This window comes from Somniosus microcephalus, chromosome 2 (assembly GCF_052327205.1).
Source record: "Somniosus microcephalus isolate GS21.2 chromosome 2, FLI_Smic_1.0, whole genome shotgun sequence".
NCBI lineage: Eukaryota > Metazoa > Chordata > Chondrichthyes > Squaliformes > Somniosidae > Somniosus > Somniosus microcephalus.
This window is the reverse complement of record NC_140988.1, coordinates 100,421,682-100,441,843: the sequence shown is the minus strand read 5'-3', so window position 1 is coordinate 100,441,843 and position 20,162 is coordinate 100,421,682. Positions and strand designations below refer to the sequence as shown.

Genomic DNA, 20,162 nt, shown 5'->3' with positions numbered 1-20,162 from the left:
TCCCCTTCTAGCTAACTAGTACATCATATTTTAAGTAATTATTAATTACATGTTATATGCAAAATAATATACATTGCTGTATTAATTAATTATAAGTTAGTCTCTCAGGAGGCTTCCTGACTCGGTCCGGATAATGCCTCGGGGGTGTAGTAGTTTCTGGTGGTGTAGTAGGTTCTTCTGGCAAGGCTGATTTGGCTTGAAGGCCAGTGTCGGGTTCATCGGGTTCCAGTATTACCGGATCGGAGGTAGATATGGGTATCTCTACTTTATCGTTAGATGTATAGCGTGGTGGTGTAGGTTGTCCCTTTTCGGATGACTTGATGATTTGGTCAGCATGGCGCCTTATTATGCTTTCTCCGATGTCCACGGTATACATCAGTGGTCCTAGTTGTGTGCAGATAGTTCCAGGCTGCCATTTCTCGGTACGGTAGTCCCGGGCCAAAACCGGTTGGCCTATCTGGAAGGCCCTAGTTGGCCTTTCATTCATGCCCTGAAACTGCCGGTTCTCCACGTCCCTTCGGATGTTGGGCTTGACCAAATCCAGCCGGCATCTTAGGTTTCTATTGTAGAACATCATGGCGGGAGTTTGGTTTGTAACCATATGTGTTGCATTCCTATATGCAAATAAGAAGTTATCCACCTTGTGCTGAAGTTTTATGTCTTCATTACCCATGGCCTTTATGGCCTTCTTAAAGGTCTGGAGAAACCTTTCAGCCAATCCATTGGTGGCGGGATGGTATGGGGCGGACGTGTAGTGCTTTACCCCATTGTTCTTTAAGAACTTTCTGAATTCTTCGGACACAAATTGCGGTCCATTATCAGAACATATCTGTTCCAGCAGCCCATTCCTGGCAAATATGGTCCTTAATACTGTGACGGTTTTTTCCGTGGTGGTGGAGGACATCTTTATTACCTCCGGCCACTTGGAGTGTGCATCAACTGCGATTAAGAACATTGAGTCCATAAATGGACCAGCAAAGTCGATGTGCACCCTTTGCCAGGGAGATGAGGGCCACTCCCATGGATGTAGAGGGGCCTGTGGCGGAGCATTTTGGACCTTCTGGCATCCTAGGCAGCTCTTGGTCATGCCTTCGATGTCTCCATCGATACCTGGCCACCATACAAACGCCCTAGCTAGGTTCTTCATTTTCACTCCACCCAGATGCCCCTCGTGAAGCTCCTTTAGCACTTTATCCTGGAGTTTGGGTGGAATCACCACTCTGGATCCACACATCAAGGTTCCTCGGCACACTGACAGCTGTTCCCTTCTTTGCGAGAATGCTGGCAACAGTGGTTCGCCATGTGCTGGCCATCCCTTCATTGTTAAATCGTAGACCCGTGAGAGAGTAGGGTCATTTCTTGTCTCCCTTTCAATGGCAGAATTTGTCACCGGTAGACATTCCACTATGGTAGAGTGGAATATCTCTACTGGGTCTACTGTAGGTGCCTCTTCTATCGTTGGCAACGGCAGGCGCGATAAACCGTCAGCATTCCCATGCTGTTTTGACCCTTTGTATTCAATGTTGTATTGGTGTGCCCCTAGAAAAAGGGACCACCTCTGTAGTCTTTGTGCCGTCATAATGGGGACACCTTTCTTAGGGTTGAATATGGAGATGAGGGGTTGATGGTCAGTCAGCAAGGTAAATTTTTGTCCGTGTAGGTAATGGTTGAATTTCTTCACTCCCCATACCAGGCTGAGTGCTTCCCTGTCTATCTGGGAATAGTTACGCTCAGCTGAGTTCAATGAGCGTGACGCAAAAGCTATCGGCCGTTCCGAGCCATCAGGGAATCTATGGGACAATACCGCTCCTATGCCGTAAGGGGATGCATCGCACGCCAGTCTGATTGGTAGTGATGGGTTGTAATGAGCCAAAACTTTCTCGGATGTGATTAAGTCTTTACATTTATGGAAGGCACGTTTACAGTCTTCGTTCCATTTCCAAATCACTCCTGCGTGTAGAAGATCATTAAGAGGGTGTAGAATAGTTGATAAGTTCGGTAAAAATTTATGATAGTAATTTATTAATCCCAGGAATGACCTCAATTGTGAAACATTTTCAGGTGCTGGGGCTTTTATAACTGCTTCAATTTTTTTAGGTGACTTATGCAACCCTTCCTTATTAATTATGTGGCCACAATATGATATCTGATTTTGGAAAAATTCGCACTTGGGGCGATTTGCTGTTAGGCCCCGTTCTTTCAGCCTAGTGAGCACCTGCTCCAAATTGGCAAGGTGCTCGTTGTCGTTTTCTCCTGTTATAAGGATGTCGCCTAGGTAACACTGAGTCCCCGGAATCCCTTGCAGGACTTGCTCCATAGCTCTTTGCCAGATAGCTGGAGCTGATGCCACTCCAAAAACCAGTCGATTGTACTGGTACAGGCCTTTGTGTGTGTTTATTGTGAGATACTTTTTAGAGGTCTCCTCAACCTCCATCTGTAGATATGCCTGTGCCAAGTCAATTTTTGTGAAACGTTTTCCTCCGGATAGTGAGGCGAAAATATCTTCTATCCTCGGAAGAGGATACTGTACCGTGTGAAGGACCGGGTTTACAGTCACCTTAAAGTCCCCACAGATGCGAATTTTTCTCTGTTCCTCAGAGTTACTTTTCAATGCTTTTTTCATGACTGGAACGATGGGTGTTGCCCATTCGCTCCAATCTATTTTGGATAATACGCCTGCCTTTTCCAAATTCTCCAGCTCTGCCTCGACTGCCGGACGTATTGCGTATGGCACCGGTCTTGCCTTAAAAAATTTTGGAATTGCTGCATCTTCCACTTTTATTGAGGCGGTGATGCCTTTCAAGGTTCCTAGTTTCTCTTGAAACACTTCTTTGGCGTTGGCCAAGATGTCTTTTAATCGTTCAGGTATGATGTCATCATTGTTTTTTTCCTTACTGGTCACCGTCAGTGCCTGAATGGAGTGCCAGTCTAAACGTATCTTCCTTATCCATTCACGTCCCAACAACGGTGGACCACCATCTTGTAGAATGTATAAATACAACTTTTGTATTTCTTTGCCGTTGTATACCACAGGCACCTTTATTTTTCCTTTGGGGTATACTTTCTGCCCCGTATATGTTTTTAAGATAATGGATGTGTCTTTTAGAGGTATATGCGAAAATAGCCTCTCGTAATCTCGTCGATTTATTACGGTTAGAGCTGATCCTGTATCTAGCTCCATTTTAACTGGGGACCCTGCTATTATGAGGGTAACCCAAATGGTCTGGTAATCTTCATTGGCAATTACGTTATGTAATTTGAGAGAGCTTAGTCTCTTGTTCCCAGAGTCGCTATCGCTCTTCTGGTCTTTGGAGCTACTGTCCGTCATCATTTGTACCTTCCTGTGCTTTTCCTTATTGATTCTTTTCCCGTTAGTGGATTTTTTATTTTCAGATCGGCATACACGTGGAATGTGTCCCATCTTTCCGCATCGCCTGCATGCTTTTTCTTTGAACCAGCAATCCCTCTGGTCATGGTTGGATCTGCCGCAGCGATAACATCTCTCGAAACCCCGTGTCATTTCATGGGTGCCGAAGTCCTGTGGCCTTTGCTGTATCTTTGCCGCTCCTATTGCACTGAAAGCCTTGTCCAGTGTTAAATCTTTTCCAGAAGATACCTTTTTTTGTGTTTCTACACTCAGGGGATCGCAGATGAATTTGTCTTGCAGAGAATCTGCCAGTCCTGCCTCGAATTGGCAGTGTAGGGTATCAACAATCTCCTCAAAATTCTTGTCCATCGGTTCGGCTGGAATGATTAAGTTGCGTAACAGCTTGTATGTTTCTGTGCCCATTAGATCCAGAAGCACTGAAGCTATTTTTTCATCTTCTATTCCATTTGCAGTGCAAAACACCTCCACTCTTTCTACATATGTGGTCCAATCCTCTATCTTGTTATCAAAAATATCAATATTGCCAAAGTTAGGCTCTGTTTCGTTATCAAAAGCATCAATATTGCCAGACTTAGGCATTTCAAAAAAGATATGGCGCTTCCCGCGCCTTTTTTTTTTCTCTCTGTAGCAACGATATGGCGCTTCCTGCGCTTTCCCGCCGCTGCTACCGATAACAACGCTGTTGTGGTTTCCGTTCATTCACTGTTGGAGACTCGTTCCCGACGGAGGTCTAAACGCTGACCTGCTTGCCGCGCCGGCCGTCTCCCGAGTGCACCCTCCCAGTCCGTTATTGCTTGCCTCCGATTTCGCTGCCTGTCTCAGCTGTAGAGCCCGACGCTGGAGCCCCAGCCTGACGCCCAGGAAGGATTAGCGCAGTACCTGCCACCAGCTTGGCCAGCTGGTGAAACCACAGTTTCTATTACTTCCTTGAGTCTTCTGGACGCTGGAGGAATCGATGTCCTTGAGGTGCTGCCGAATTGCAGGTAAGTCCGTTTCCACTTCGTCGCCACTGTAGTGTCCGTGTGTAGATAAAGACACTGAAGACAGGAGTTGGTTCATAGGTATTTACTAAGCAAGTCTGGGGGGGGGTTCTAAAGGATATACACAATACACAGGTTTATATAGCCCAAGTGGCAATTACCGGCATTACGCACACCTGGGGCTCTTAAAGGCACATACACCACAATTGCTCTTAAAGGCACATACACCACAACAATACTCAAGGTGTGGTCTCACCAAGGTCCTGTACAACTGCAGCAAGACATCCTTGTTCCTGTACTCAAATCCTCTCGTTACGAAGGCCAACATACCATTTGCCTTCTTAACCGCCTGCTGCACCTGCATACTTACCTTCAGCGACTGGTGCACAAGGACACCCAGGTCTCGTTGCACTTCCCCTTCTCCCAATCTGTTGCCGTTCAGATAATAATCTGCCTTCCTGTTTTTCCCACCTCGCATTTATCCACATTCGGCAGATGCATGGCAGATGCAGTATAATCACAATCATACTGGAGTTTCTCGGCATCCTCCTCACAGCACACACGCCCACCCAGCTTTGTGTCGTCTGCAAACTTGGAGATATTACATCTAGTTCCCCCGTCTAGATCATTCATGTATATTGTGAATAGCTGGGGTCCTGGGACCGATCCCTGCGGTATCCCACTAGTCACTGCCTGCCACTCGGAAAAAGACCCGTTTATTCCAACTCTTTGCTTCCTGTCTGCCAACCAGTTCTCTATCCAAGTCAGTACCTTGCCCCCAATCCCATGTGCCTTAACTTTACACGCTAATCTCTTATGTGGGACCTTATCGAAAGCCTTCTGAAAGTCCAAATACACCACATCCACTGGTTCTCCCTTATCTATTCTACCAGTTACATCCTCAAAAAATTCCAGTAGATTAGTCAAGCACGATTTACCTTTTGTAAATCCATTTTGACTTTGTCCGATCCTGTCACCGTTTTCCAAGTGCTCTGCTATTACATCTTTTATAATGGACTCTAGCATTTTCCCCGCTACCGATGTCAGGCTTACCAGTCTATAATTCCCCGTTTTCTCTCTACCACCTTTTTTGAATAGTGGGGTAACATTAGCTACCCTCCAATCCATGGGAACTGTTCCAGAGTCTGTAGAATTTTGGAAGATGACCAGCAATGCATCTACTATTTCTAGGGCCACTTCCTTAAGTACCCTAGGATGTAGATTATCAGGCCCTGGTGATTTATCGGCCTTCAATCCCGTCAATTTCCCTAACACCATTTCCCTACAAATACTGATTTCATTCAGTTCCTCCCTCTCATTGGACCCTATGTTCCCTGACATCTCTGGGAGGTTATTTGTGTCCTCCTTTGTGAAGACAGAACCAAAGTATGTATTTAATTGGACTGCCATTTCTTTGTTCCCCATTATAAATTCCCCTGATTCTGACTGTAAGGGACCTACGCTTGACTTCACCAATCTTTTTCTCTTCACATATCTATAGAAGCTTTTAGTCAGTTTTTATGTTCCCTGCAAGCTTACTTTCATACTCTATTTTCCCCCTCTTAATTAATCCCTTTGTCCTCCTTTGCTGAATCCTAAACTGCTCCCAATCCTCAGGCTTGCTGATTTTTCTGGCCAATTTATATGTCCTCTCCTTGGATCTTATGCTATCCCTAATTTCCCTTGTTAACCATGGTTGAGTCACCTTTTTTGTTTTATTTTTATGCCAAACGGGGATGAACAAATTCTGTAGTTCATCCATGCGATCTTTAAATGTTTGCCATTGCCTATCCACCATCAACCCTTTGAGTAACATTCCCCAATCAATCCTACCCAACTCGCGCCTCATACCATCGTAGTTTCCTTTATTTAAATTCAGTACCCTAGTCTCTGAGTCAACTACTTCACTCTCCATCTTAATGAAGAATTCTATCATATTATGATCGCTCCGCCCCAAGGGGCCTCACACAACAAGCTTGCTAATTATTCCTTTCTCATTACATAATACCCAGTTTAAGATGGCCTGATCTCTAGTTGGTTCCTCGACATATTGGTCCAGGAAACCATCCCGTATACACTCCAGGAATTCCTCCTCCACAGTATTGTTACTAATTTGGTTAGCCCAATCTATATGTAGATTTAAGTCACCCATGATAACTGCTGTGCCCTTATTGCATGCATTTCTAATTTCTCGTTTAATGCCACCACCAACCTCCGCATTACTGTTTGGGGGTCTGTATACAACTCCCACTAACGTTTTCTGCCCCTTGGTATTTCTCGGCTCTACCCATACAGATTCCACATCATCAGAGCTAATATCCTTCCTTACAATTGTGTTAATCTCCTCTTTAACCAGCAATGCTACCCCACCTCCTTTTCGCCTGTCTTTCCTGAATATTGAATACCCCTGGATGTTGAGTTCCCAGCCTTGGTCACCCTGGAGCCATGTTTCCATAATCCCAATCATATCATATCTGTTTACATCTATTTGCACAGCTAATTCATCCACCTTATTACGAATGCTCCATTGTTACATTAGCGGTTTTCCAATCTGCTGGGACTTCTCCAGAGTCCAGGGAATTTTGGTATATTGCAACCAATGCACCCACTATCTCTGCAGCCACTTCTTTTAAGACCCTGGGATACAGGCCATCTGGTCCAGGGGACTTGTCGCCTTTTAGTCCCATTATTTTACCGAGTACTATTTCCTTAGTGATAGTGATTGTCTTTAGTTCCCAACTCCCTGTGGCCCCTTGATTATCCATTATTGGGATGTTGTTAGTGTCTTCTACAGTGAAGACAGATGCAAAATATTTGTTCAGAGTCTCTGCCATTTCCCTGTTCCACATTATTAATTCCCCAGTCTCATCCACTAAGGGACCAATGTTTACTTTAGCTACCCTCTTCCTTTTTATGTACCAGTAGAAGCTCTTACTATCTGTTTTAATGTTTCTTGCCAGCTTACTCTCATTCATCTTCTCTCTCTTTATTATTTTTTTAGTCATCCTTTGCTGGTTTTTAAAAATTTCCCAATCCTCTGGTCTCCCACCAATCTTGGCAACATTGTATGCCTTTGTTTTCAATTTGATACCATCCTTTACTTCCTTAGTTAACCACAGATGGTGCTCTCTTCTCTTAATCTTTCTCACTGGAATATATTTTTGTTGAGAGTTATGAAATATCTCCTTAAATGCCCGCCACTGCATTTCAACTTTCTTGCCCTTTAATTTGTTTTTCCACTTTAGCCAGTTCTGCCCTCATGCCATTATAATTGCCTTTGTTTAAGATCAGGACACTGGTTTGGGATACAACTTTCTCACCCTCCAACTGAATTTGAAATTCAACCATGCTATGATCACATTTTCCTAGAGGATCCTTTACTATGAGATCATTTATTAATTCTGTCTCATTACATAGTATCCGATCCAAGATAGCCTGCTCCCTGGTTGGTTCCATTACATACTGTTCTAGGAAAACATCCCGGATGCACTCTATGAACTCCTCCTCCAGGCTACCATGGCCAATTTGATTTGTCCATTCAATATGGAGATTAAAATCACCCATGATTGTTACCGTACCTTTTTTGCAGGTCGCCATTATTTGTTGATTTATACTCTGTCCAACAGCATTTCTACTGTTTGGGGGCCTGTAGACTACGCCCACCAGAGACTTTTTCCCCATATTATTTTTTATCTCCACCCAAACCGATTCTACATCTTGATCTTCTGAGCCAATATCACTTCTCCCCACTGCACTGATCCCATCTTTTACCAACAAAGCCACCCCACCTCCCTTTCCTTTCTTTCTATCCTTCCGAATTATCATATACCCTGGAATATTCAGTTTCCAGCCCTGGTCGCCTTACAACCACGTCTCTGTGATGGCGATCAGATCATACCCATTTGTATCTATTTGTGCCGTCAGCTCATTTATCTTGTTACGAATGCCATGTGTATTCAGATATAGAGCTTTTAACTTTGTCTTTTTACCATTTTTCCTTGTTTTGTCCTTTTTTTCAGTTACACTCTTATTTTTAAACATTCTGTCCCTTCCCGTCACACTCTGGTTATTATTTCCCCCATCTCTAGCCTGCTCTATTGCTTTCTCATTTCTCATTGACTTTTTATTTTCCTGCTCACCTGGATCCTCCCTCCCCCCTCCCCCACTATTTAGTTTAAAGCCCTCTCTATAGCCCTAGTTATTCAATTTGCCAGGACTCTAGCCCCAGCATGGTTCAAGTGAAGCCCGTCCAAACGGAACAGCTCCCTCTTATCCCAGTACTGGTGCCAGTGCCCCACAAATCGAAACCCATTTCCCCCACACCAGTCTTTGAGCCACTCATTCATTTCTCTGATCTTATTTAGCCTATGCAAATTCGCTCGTGGCTCAGGTAGTAATCCAGAGATTATTACCTTTGTGGTTCTGCTTTTTAATTTAGCTCCTAGCTGCTCATAGTCTCTCAGCAGAACCTCTTTCTTTGTCCTACCTATGTCATTGGTACCTACGTGGACCATGACAACTGGATCTTACCCCTCCCACTCCAAGTTTCTCTCCAGCCCAGAGAAGATGTCCTTAACCCTGGCACCGGGCAGGCAACACAGTCTTTGGGACTCACGCGCTCGGCTGCAAAGAACAGTATCTATCCCCCTCACTTTTCTGTCCCCAATCACTACAACATTTCTTTTTGCTCCTCCCACTTGAATGGCTCCCTGTACCACGGTGCTGTGGTCAGTTTGCTCATCCTCCCTGCAGTCCCTGGCCTCGTCCACACCGGGCGCAAGAATCTCGTACCTGTTGGACAAGGCCAAGGGCTGAGGCTCCTCCACCACTACCTCCTGGATCCCAATACCTGCCTTGGTTGTAGTCACACCCTCCTGTCCCTGACCATGGGCCAAATTGGAAGTAATTATTCTAGTGGGTGTGACTGCCTCCTGGAACATGGTGTCCAGGTAACGCACCCCCTCCCTAATGTGTCACAGTGCCTGAAACTCAGACTCCAGCTCATCAACTCTGAGCCGAAGTTCCTCGAGCAGCCAACATTTCCTACAGATGTGGTCGCCCTGGACCTTAATGGTGTCCATGAGCTCCCACATGCAACAACAACAACACATTGCCTGGTCTCCCATCTCAATTAATTAATTAGTTTTAAAATTTGCAACACTTATATCTTTTAATCTACACTTAAATTTAGACGCACAAGTTTGGAAAAAAAGCGAGAAATAGAGAAACACTCACCAACCAATCACTTACCTGCTTTCTGATGACGTCACACTTCGATTACTTTTTACTTCTTTACACTCACCGGTCCTTTGTATCTCAGGCTGCTCCCGCTACTTCTGAACTCTCCCGGGTTTTGGCGCTCTCGCTCTGCTCCCGCTGCTTCTGAACTCTCCCGGGTTTTGGCGCTCTCTCTCTGCTCCCGCTACTTCTGAACTCTCCCGGGTTTTGGCGCTCTCGCTCTGCTCCCGCTGCTTCTGAACTCTCCTGGGTTTTGGCGCTCTCGCTCTGCTCCTGCTGCTTTTGAACTCTCCCGGGTTTTGGCGCTCTCTCTCTGCTCCTGCTGCTTTTGAACTCTCCCAGGTTTTGGCGCTCTCTCTCTGCTCCCGCTGCTTCTGAACTCTCCTGGGTTTTGGCGCTCTCGCTCTGCTCCTGCTGCTTCTGAACTCTCCTGGGTTTTGGCGCTCTCGCTCTGCTCCTGCTGCTTTTGAACTCTCCCGGGTTTTGGCGCTCTCGCTCTGCTCCCGCTACTTCTGAACTCTCCCGGGTTTTGGCGCTCTCGCTCTGCTCCCGCTGCTTCTGAACTCTCCTGGGTTTTGGCGCTCTCGCTCTGCTCCTGCTGCTTTTGAACTCTCCCGGGTTTTGGCGCTCTCTCTCTGCTCCCGCTGCTTCTGAACTCTCCTGGGTTTTGGCGCTCTCGCTCTGCTCCTGCTGCTTTTAAACTCTCCCGGGTTTTGGCGCTCTCTCTCTGCTCCTGCTGCTTTTGAACTCTCCCGGGTTTTGGCGCTCTCTCTCTGCTCCCGCTGCTTTTGAACTCTCCCGGGTTTTGGCGCTCTCTCTCTGCTCCCGCTGCTCTTGAACTCTCCCGGGTTTTGGCGCTCTCTCTCTGCTCCCGCTGCTTTTGAACTCTCCCGGGTTTTGGCGCGCTCGCTCTGCTCCTGCTGCTTTTGAACTCTCCCGGGTTTTGGTGCTCTCGCTCTGCTCCCGCTGCTTTTGAACTCTCCCGGGTTTTGGCGCTCTCGCTCTGCTCCCGCTGCTTTTGAACTCTCCCGGGTTTTGGCGCTCTCTCTCTGCTCCCGCTGCTTTTGAACTCTCCCGGGTTTTGGCGCTCTCTCTCTGCTCCCGCTGCTTTTGAATTCTCCCGGGTTTTGGCGCTCTCTCTCTGCTCCCGCTGCTTTTGAACTCTCCCGGGTTTTGGCGCTCTCGCTCTGCTCCCGCTGCTTTTGAACTCTCCCGGGCTTTGGCGCTCTCGCTCTGCTCCCGCTGCTTTTGAACTCTCCCGTGTTTTGGCGCGCTCGCTCTGCTCCCGCTGCTTTTGAACTCTCCCGGGTTTTGGCGCTCTCGCTCTGCTCCCGCTGCTTTTGAACTCTCCCGGGTTTTGGCGCTCTCTCTCTGCTCCCGCTGCTTTTGAACTCTCCCGGGTTTTACCACTCTCACTCTGCTCCCGCTGCTTTTGAACTCTCCCGGGTTTTGGCGCGCTCGCTCTGCTCCCGCTGCTTTTGAACTCTCCCGGGTTTTACCACTCTCACTCTGCTCCCGCTGCTTTTGAACTCTCCTGGGCTTTGGCGCTCTCGCTCTGCTCCCGCTGCTTTTGAACTCTCCCGGGTTTTGGCGCTCTCGCTCTGCTCCTGCTGCTTCTGAACTCTCCCGGGTTTTGGCGCTCTCTCTCTGCTCCCGCTGCTTTTGAACTCTCCCGGGTTTTGGCGCTCTCTCTCTGCTCCCGCTGCTTTTGAACTCTCCCGGGTTTTGGCGCTCTCTCTCTGCTCCCGCTGCTTTTAAACTCTCCCGGGTTTTTGCGTTCTCTCTCTGCTCCCGCTGCTTTTGAACTCTCCCGGGTTTTGGCGCTCTCTCTCTGCTCCCGCTGCTTTTGAACTCTCCCGGGTTTTGGCGCTCTCGCTCTGCTCCCGCTGCTTTTAAACTCTCCCGGGTTTTGGCGCTCTCGCTCTGCTCCCGCTGCTTTTGAACTCTCCCGGGTTTTGGCGCTCTCGCTCTGCTCCCGCTGCTTTTGAACTCTCCCGGGTTTTGGCGCTCTCGCTCTGCTCCCGCTGCTTTTGAACTCTCCCAGGTTTTGGCGCTCTCGCTCTGCTCCCGCTGCTTTTGAACTCTCCCGTGTTTTGGCGCTCTCGCTCTGCTCCCGCTGCTTTTGAACTCTCCCGGGTTTTGGTGCTCTCTCTCTGCTCCCGCTGCTTCTGAACTCTCCCAGGTTTTGGCGCTCTCGCTCTGCTCCCGCTGCTTTTGAACTCTCCCGTGTTTTGGCGCGCTCGCTCTGCTCCTGCTGCTTTTGAACTCTCCCGGGTTTTGGCGCTCTCGCTCTGCTCCCGCTGCTTTTGAACTCTCCCGGGTTTTGGCGCTCTCGCTCTGCTCCCGCTGCTTTTGAACTCTCCCGGGTTTTGGCGCTCTCTCTCTGCTCCCGCTGCTTTTGAACTCTCCCGGGTTTTGGCGCTCTCGCTCTGCTCCCGCTGCTTTTGAACTCTCCCGGGTTTTGGCGCTCTCGCTCTGCTCCTGCTGCTTCTGAACTCTCCCGGGTTTTGGCGCTCTCGCTCTGCTCCCGCTGCTTTTGAACTCTCCCGGGTTTTGGCGCTCTCGCTCTGCTCCCGCTGCTTTTGAACTCTCCCGGGCTTTGGCGCTCTCGCTCTGCTCCCGCTGCTTTTGAACTCTCCCGGGTTTTGGCGCTCTCGCTCTGCTCCTGCTGCTTTTGAACTCTCCCGGGTTTTGGCGCACTCTCTCTGCTCCCGCTGCTTTTAAACTCTCCCGGGTTTTGGCGCTCTCGCTCTGCTCCCGCTGCTTTTGAACTCTCCCATGTTTTGGCGCTCTCGCTCTGCTCCCGCTGCTTTTGAACTCTCCTGGGCTTTGGCGCTCTCGCTCTGCTCCCGCTGCTTTTGAACTCTCCTGGGTTTTGGCGCTCTCTCTCTGCTCCCGCTGCTTCTGAACTCTCCCGGGTTTTGGCGCTCTTGCTCTGCTCCTGCTGCTTTTGAACTCTCCCGGGTTTTGGCGCTCTCTCTCTGCTCCCGCTGCTTTTGAACTCTCCCGGGTTTTGGCGCTCTCGCTCTGCTCCCGCTGCTTTTGAACTCTCCCGGGTTTTGGCGCTCTCGCTCTGCTCCCGCTGCTTTTGAACTCTCCCGGGTTTTGGTGCTCTCGCTCTGCTCCCCTGCTTTTGAACTCTCCCGGGTTTTGGCGCTCTCGCTCTGCTCCCGCTGCATTTGAACTCTCCCGGGTTTTGACGATCTCGCTCTGCTCCTGCTGCTTTTGAACTCTCCCGGGTTTTGGCGCTCTCTCTCTGCTCTCGCTGCTTTAGAACTCTCCCGGGTTTTGGCGCTCTCGCTCTGCTCCCGCTGCTTTTGAACTCTCCCGGGTTTTGGCGCTCTCGCTCTGCTCCCGCTGCTTTTGAACTCTCCCGGGTTTTGGCGCGCTCGCTCTGCTCTCGCTGCTTTTGAACTCTCCCGGGTTTTGGCGCTCTCGCTCTGCTCCCGCTGCTTTTGAACTCTCCCGGGTTTTGGCACTCTCGCTCTGCTCCTGCTGCTTTTGAACTCTCCCGGGTTTTGGCGCTCTCGCTCTGCTCCCGCTGCTTTTGAACTCTCCCGGGTTTTGGCACTCTCTCTCTGCTCCTGCTGCTTTTGAACTCTCCCGGGTTTTGGCGCTCTCACTCTGCTCCTGCTGTTTTTGAACATTCCCGGATGATGAAGGTACTCCCAAAGTGCTGTAAGGTAGGGAGATCCAGGATTTTGACCCAGTGACGATGAAGGAATCCAATATATTTCCAAATCAGGATTGTGTGTGACTTGGAGGGAAACATGCAGGTGGTGGTGTTCCCATGCGTTTGTCCTTCTAGGTGGAAGAGGCTGCGTGTTTTAAGGTGCTGTCAAAGAAGCCTTGGCGAGTTGCTGTAGTGCATACTGTAGATGGCACACGCTGCAGACATGGTGCACCGGTGGTGGAGGGAGTGAATGTTTAAGGTGGTGGATGGGGTGCCAATCAGGCGGGCTGCTTTGTCCTGGATGGTGTCGAGCTTCTTGAGTGTTGATGGAGCTGAACTCATCCAGGCAAGTGGAGAGTATTCCATCCCACTCCTGACTTGTGCCTTGTAGATGGTGGAAAGGCTTTGGGGAGTCAGTAGGTGAGTCACTCGCCACAGAATACCCAGCCTCTGACTTGCTCTTCTAGCCATAGTTTTATGTGGCTGGTCCAGTTAATTTCTGGTCAGTGGTAACCCCCAGGATGTTGATGGTGGGGTATTCGACTATGGTAATGCCAGTGAATGTCAAGTGGAGCGGTTAGATGCTCTCTTGTTGGAGATGGTCATTGCCTAGCACTTGTGTGGCGTGAATGTTACATGCCATTTATCAGCCCATGCCTGAATGTTGTCCATTGGGCCTTAATTTGCGGTTGGAGGTTTCCTGCTGGTGGATGCCTCTGAATGGCAAAAAATCTATGAACCTACCTGATGGTCCTGGATCCAGGGAGACTCGCCCTCCTGGGCCTCTATGTGTAGACATGCGTAGAGGCCTACATATCCCGGGGCGCAGGCGGTTCGCAAGTGACCCTGGGATCACATGGGCTGGCCCAACCAATGAAAGAAGGAAATTCCCATTCATGCTTATGGGGATTCTGTACGTGATTAATTTCCTCTGAAACGGCCTAGCAAGCCACTCAGTTGTACAAATAATCGCTGAGTCAGGTAGTCTTCTGAACCCAACTACGGAGGGGCAATAAATATGGTTCTGCCAGCATCGCCCACATCCTGAGAACGAATTAACAAAAAATTGATGGCAAAATGAGCTGCAAGACATCAATTGGCATTTGCTTTGCTTTTAAATCTATATCCTGCATGCATCATAATATTTATAATAATCAAAGTTTTCTTTCTCCATTCCTATAACTTGGTTTAGTGTAGAGCAGCCCAATGTTTTAATGTTAATCCATCTAATGATATCTATGATTCAAGTAAGTGCCAACAAATTATGCATTTTTTAAATGACATTCTAAATGTTTGATAAAACTTATATGAAACAAAGGGCAACATAGAGTACAGATGTTGCTGTTGGATGTAACGGAAATGATGCATTATTATACATGATGAAACTAGACATTTATGGATATAGGTAGAAAAAGGACTACAGTCTCATCATTAACTTCTGAAATGCATAGAGATCCCAAGTGGAACTGCAGCCTTGGTGACAGCGATGACTCTATAGGGTTAGCTTTACGAGTTTCCGTTCCATTACAGAGCCTTGCCCACCAGGAGCATATACTGTATTGGGAAATCAGGGGGAACATCCCCATTGGTAATGTTCCATTGATTTGGAAAATTATGAGGGGTGTGCCCCTGAATTTGCACATTCAGCAGGCTAGACTCCATGCCGGGAGCACAAACTCTTTAAGTCAGCCCTATATGCTAAGAATAATGGATTGTTGAATGTCAATTTTTTATTGGGCTCCTTGGAGTAAGCAGGTGTGCTGGTGCTGGACTAAAGCTCACTCAGTCCTTCCTCTCTTAAGAATGTGTATTAATTTATAATTTATCTGTCTTTGTAAAAAAAAAAATAGAGGAGTAAACAAAGTTATGTATATTGTCTTTAGTGAATTAAAATGATTAAAAATATTCCAAAAAGCATATTTCATAGGTTTGTAATTTGAGATCTGAAAAACAATTTTCAGTCGCAAGCCAAAACTAAAAAAAAGGCTCAATTTCCATTATATCTAATTAACAAAAGTTCTCTATTGAGCCTTGATTATTGAATTAGTGAAGAGATGTAGTCTTCTGCTGCTTAATATTAGTCCCCAAATTGTGCTAAATGTTACACCAGCAAAATCACCCTCAAAATTTGGTAGTGGTAATTAACATTTGTGATGATTTGAATGTGTGTCTAACTTGTTTACTTATACACATTTAAAATGACAAAGAAATTAAATTGTTACACTTATTTTATTTACATAAAAGAATAAGTGCCATTGTTTGAGAAGCTGTCACTTTAACCAAAGGCTGTACGTGTCCAGATAAATCATGCTGAGAACAAAATTGTAAAATCAGATGCAATACTACAATCTTCATGCATCAGGAGCCACAGTAGAAAAGTGCTGCACTTAAGTTTCAATACATGATTAGATCCAGTAGTATTTTCAGTGCTAGCATTTCAAAAAGACAATTTTTTACATAACTATTTTCCATGTTACTGTTGCTGATAAGTTAACTCTGAAATATTATTTAATAAGTTCATGAAATACACCACAAACAGGATAAAACCAGTGCCACTACTATTATCTGCCATACTCCCACTATATTAAATTATACTGTAGTATTAGAAAACTATCTCCCAGCACGGTGGCATAGTGGTTAGCATTGTTGCCTCACAGCGCCAGGGACCCGGGTTCGAATCTGGCCTCGGGTGACTGCCTGTGTGGAGTTTGCACATTCTCCCCGTGTTTGCGTGGGTTTCCTCCGGGTGCTCCGGTTTCCTCCCACAGTCCAAAGATTTGTGGGTTAGGATGATTGGCTATGATAAATTGACCCTTAGTGTTAGGGGGATTAAGTGCGTGGGGTTGCGGGGATAGGGTGGGATATGTGTTGGTGTGGGGGTTGCGGGGATCGGGTGGGATATGTGTCGGTGCAGGCTCGATGGGCCGAAATGGCCTCTATCTGCACTGTGGGGTTTCTGTGGTTCTGTGGTTTTACAGAACTAGCTCCACATGTTTAGTAGGCTAGAACTGTTGGTGTCTAATCAGCAGCTTTCAAGACCCACAAAACTCTAGGTTTGCAATACCCTTGGAACTTCAGAGGTTGCCTCCATTATATTAGAGAGCTCTAGTGACAGAGACCACACATTTGGTGTCAATGGCACATTCTCAAGATAAATGGAACAAAGTGAGGTAATATTGCTTGACCTCAAATATATGGATATGGATTACAGCCCCTTAGATCAATGCACTACATCATTAATAAATGACTGCTTAAACATAGGGCTCTCTGTTTTGTGGCAACTAATGCTGTTGCCTAGGTTATCATTTAGGTTTTTAATTGAGAGTATCAAACAATAATGATTTAGGCATTGGTCCAGGACAGTTAGGCAAATTAGTCACTATTTGGTGCCTTTGTTTAAATACCGCCAGTGCTTTTTGTCTGTATTTAAAATGATCGTTGCTTGATCCTTAGTGTTCAACTTCAAACATTTCTATTGTAAAACTTTTGAGGTCATTATTAGACATATACATTCCAGACTGGTCTTTTTAAAGTTATACAAATCATATGTAGCATGTAAGTGAATACATGTGTGCACTGATGTGTATTCCTGTGCTGGCCACTCTTCCACACCCTGATTGGATAAGAATTATTCTTTAACCTTCATTACAAATATATATGAAATGTAAAACCAGATTGTCCATTTTTTTAAAATCACATCATTTTGAGTTTTGAAAGGCTCTGAAAAAGACTAGCTGCCACTGAACTTTACTTGTAGGCCATGACTAAATGACTGTGTTAGAAAAGGAGGTTAGTTAGTGGTTCATCCCTGTGCTGTGCCTGGTGTGGTAGGATATGGTTTGGAACTGAAATCTCCACAAGCTGAGTTCCTGATCTTGATTCAAAGATTACTGGAGACACCAATTAGGGCTGGGTGCTTTCCCACAGAAGGGAAGGAAAACCACAGGTTAGCCCCTTTTTCTAAGTTGGCACACCCTCTTGTCAGTCATCTCTGGAAAAAAGTTTTGGGCAGATGAAACCATTTACCTGCTATTTCCCTCATCAGGATATGGTCTGTGGGCAGGAGAGACTTGAGCAATGGATGGGAAAGATAAAATAACGTACAAAAAAGCTTTCTCTTCTCCCCACCCGCAAAGAAATATAACAAAATCCACATTTTTTACACATGCACAATATAGCCAAGATATCCTCAATCTGTGTGCCTTACAAAATGTACAGTAGATACTGACTAGTGGTAAGAGTGCTGTAACATCTGGTAAAATTGTGCCTTCTGCAGTTGTAAGATTATTTACCCACTTTACGTACGTCGTAGCTAAGATTTATTCACTACCTTTGCCGCTCTTGTTTGCTTAATGTGTTTGTTAAAAATGCACCTAAAATGCTGCTGGCCTTTTTATGGCTCAATCTACCTGCACTTGCAATATCAAGGAATTATGTATTTGAACCTCTAATCTCTCTGTTCATCCACACTGCTTTCCACCTAGTGTATACTTCCATTCCTTGATTTTTCTCCCAAAAATGCATTAGCGCTCACTTTTCTATGTGGGTTGCAAAATAAAATTAAAAGAACATAGTTTTCTAAAATTAATAATGTGTTGAATATTAATTAAAAAACATGTTTTAATTTTGATTCTGAGACTGTTTATAGTCTTTAAAAGGTTACCATTTGTTACTTCCTACCTGTATGTAGCACGCTGAAAGAATGTTGGTTAAATTGAATAAAATTTCAATACAGGTGCATGAAATACTGAATGTTCACTTAAAACTGAGTCCCTTTTTTTATTTGTTTGTTTCAGGTAAACTCACTCAGGTGATTTTTGGACACTGGGATGTTGTAACCTGTTTAGCTAGATCTGAATCGTACATTGGAGGTGACTGTTATATCCTGTCAGGGTCCCGGGATGCAACTCTGCTTCTCTGGTATTGGAATGGGAAAAACCACAGTGTTGGAGAACACACCAACAGTAAGTAAAGGAAAAAAACTTAATCTAAAACTGTGTTTATTTGATATTTCTGTCTCTTAACTAACAATAGGGGTTTCACAAACTCAGGCTTTGACTGCAGTGCCATTTGCAGTAATGTGAAAACAGTCAAAATGATCTCTCTCCCTCTTAAGACCCTTCACTTTACTCAAATTTTAAATAAGCTTATTTAAATATGAACTTTAGGCATGGTTATGCTGTTTACATTCAGAAACAAATGAATGTTTAGTAAAACATGGAGTAAACAGTTCTTGTTCTATTGTGGACATAGTAGGCTCGATATTAAATCCACACAACGGGTGGCAGAGGGTTCCTTCCAGGGCGCTGCCAGAGACATAGGCTGGAATTTTCACATTGCAGAGAGTGCGGGTTTGGGAGCGGGTCGGCAGTTAAAAGCACTGAAATTCACAGCGCGTCGGGAACCCGCCGACTTCCGCATTTAACTGGGGCGCGTTTCGAAGCGTGCCACGGAGCCACTCGGGAGAGGTGGGTGACCTTACTGAAGTACTTAACTGCTCATTGAGGGACCCTTAAGAGGGTTTTTAATGTGAGGTTTCATGCTTGTGCACGGGATTCACGGACTTCGTGAAGCTCGCCCGTGAAGGCAAGGCAGGAGCGCGGGAGCTCAGTGGCCCTTCATTAAGTGACAGCTGGAAAAAGCACATAAATACACACATCTTACACCTGCTTCCTTGCCTAAGGGAAAGGCTCTTGCTGACAGCATTTGTGCACAGATTTTGCTTTCAGGAGTTTGCAGGCCATTGCAACCTCGGAAGCCACTCTCACTACATTGCAAGTCACTCTCGCTACTTTGGAGGATTGTGCCTCTGATCTCCACTTTACCTGCCATCTATCAGATCAGCTGTTTCACCTTGGCTCTCAGATTCGGACCAAGATGAGCCCCAGCACCAGCCAGACCAGCAGCAGCAACAACACCAGCAGCCTTTTCCCTATCGACCTGAGGCGGGGGAGGGGATCAGCACGGGTGCACAGCGCCTGAGGCGATACCCCCAACACAGGGTATACAGGCAGAGGATGAGCTTCCTGGACATGACTGAATAGCAATGCTTCAGGAGGCTCAGGCTATCGCACCAGATTGTGGCAGACATTTGTACCTTGCTGGAGTAAGACCTACTGCCCAGAGGACCGAGTGGACATGCCTTACCAGTGGCTGTCAAAGTCACGCCACCCTCAACTTCTTTGCCTCAAGCTCCTTCCAGGGATCTACAGCAGACACTTGCAGTCGGCCGCCCACCGATGCATCGCCCAGGTGACCAATGCCATGTTTCACAAGTCAGCCACTTATGTACACTTTGCCACTGATGAAGCCAGTGTCACTGAGCGGCGCTTGGCTTTGCAGCTCTGGCTGGCTTCCCACACGTGCAGGCCATCATCGACTGCACACATGTGGCCATCAAGACACCCCCAGATCACCCAGGAGGGCTCATGAACCATAAGGGCTTCCACTCCCTCAATGTGCAGCAAGAATGCAAAAGATCATCATGCATGTGCGTGCCAGATTCCCAGGGAGCTGTCATGACTCTTTCGTCCTGCACCAGTCCACCCTCCCTCAGCCCTTCGCACCTCTGAATAGACTTGCCGGCTGGCTGCTTAGAGACCAGGGCTATCCACTGAAGACGTGGCTGATGACACCCTTGAGGAGGCCAAGCAATGAGGCCGAGGAACGCGATAATGAAAGCCACATAACGACCAGATGTGTCATAGAGTAAGCAGTCGGCATGCTGAAGATGCGCTTCAGATGCCTTGACAGATCTGGAGGAGCTCTTCAGTACGCACCAGCCAGGGTCTCCAGAATCATCATTGTATGCTGCGTGCTACACAACAGCGCGCAGCAGCGAGGATTAGAGCTGCAGGAGGAGCAAGGCGCAGAGCGCACAGCC

The 20,162-nt window shown here is 46.8% G+C and overlaps 1 protein-coding gene across 2 annotated transcripts in view; it reads left to right on the top strand.

Moving 5' to 3' along the window:
- lrba (LPS-responsive vesicle trafficking, beach and anchor containing) overlaps positions 1 to 20,162 on the top strand; it is a 991,104-nt gene that overhangs the window by 918,370 nt on the left and 52,572 nt on the right. For both annotated transcript variants that reach the window (XM_086011652.1, XM_086011642.1), the window contains exon 52: positions 18,076 to 18,243. In XM_086011652.1, coding sequence (XP_085867778.1) covers positions 18,076 to 18,243 — 168 coding nt within the window. The remainder of the gene's footprint in view (positions 1 to 18,075; positions 18,244 to 20,162) is intronic.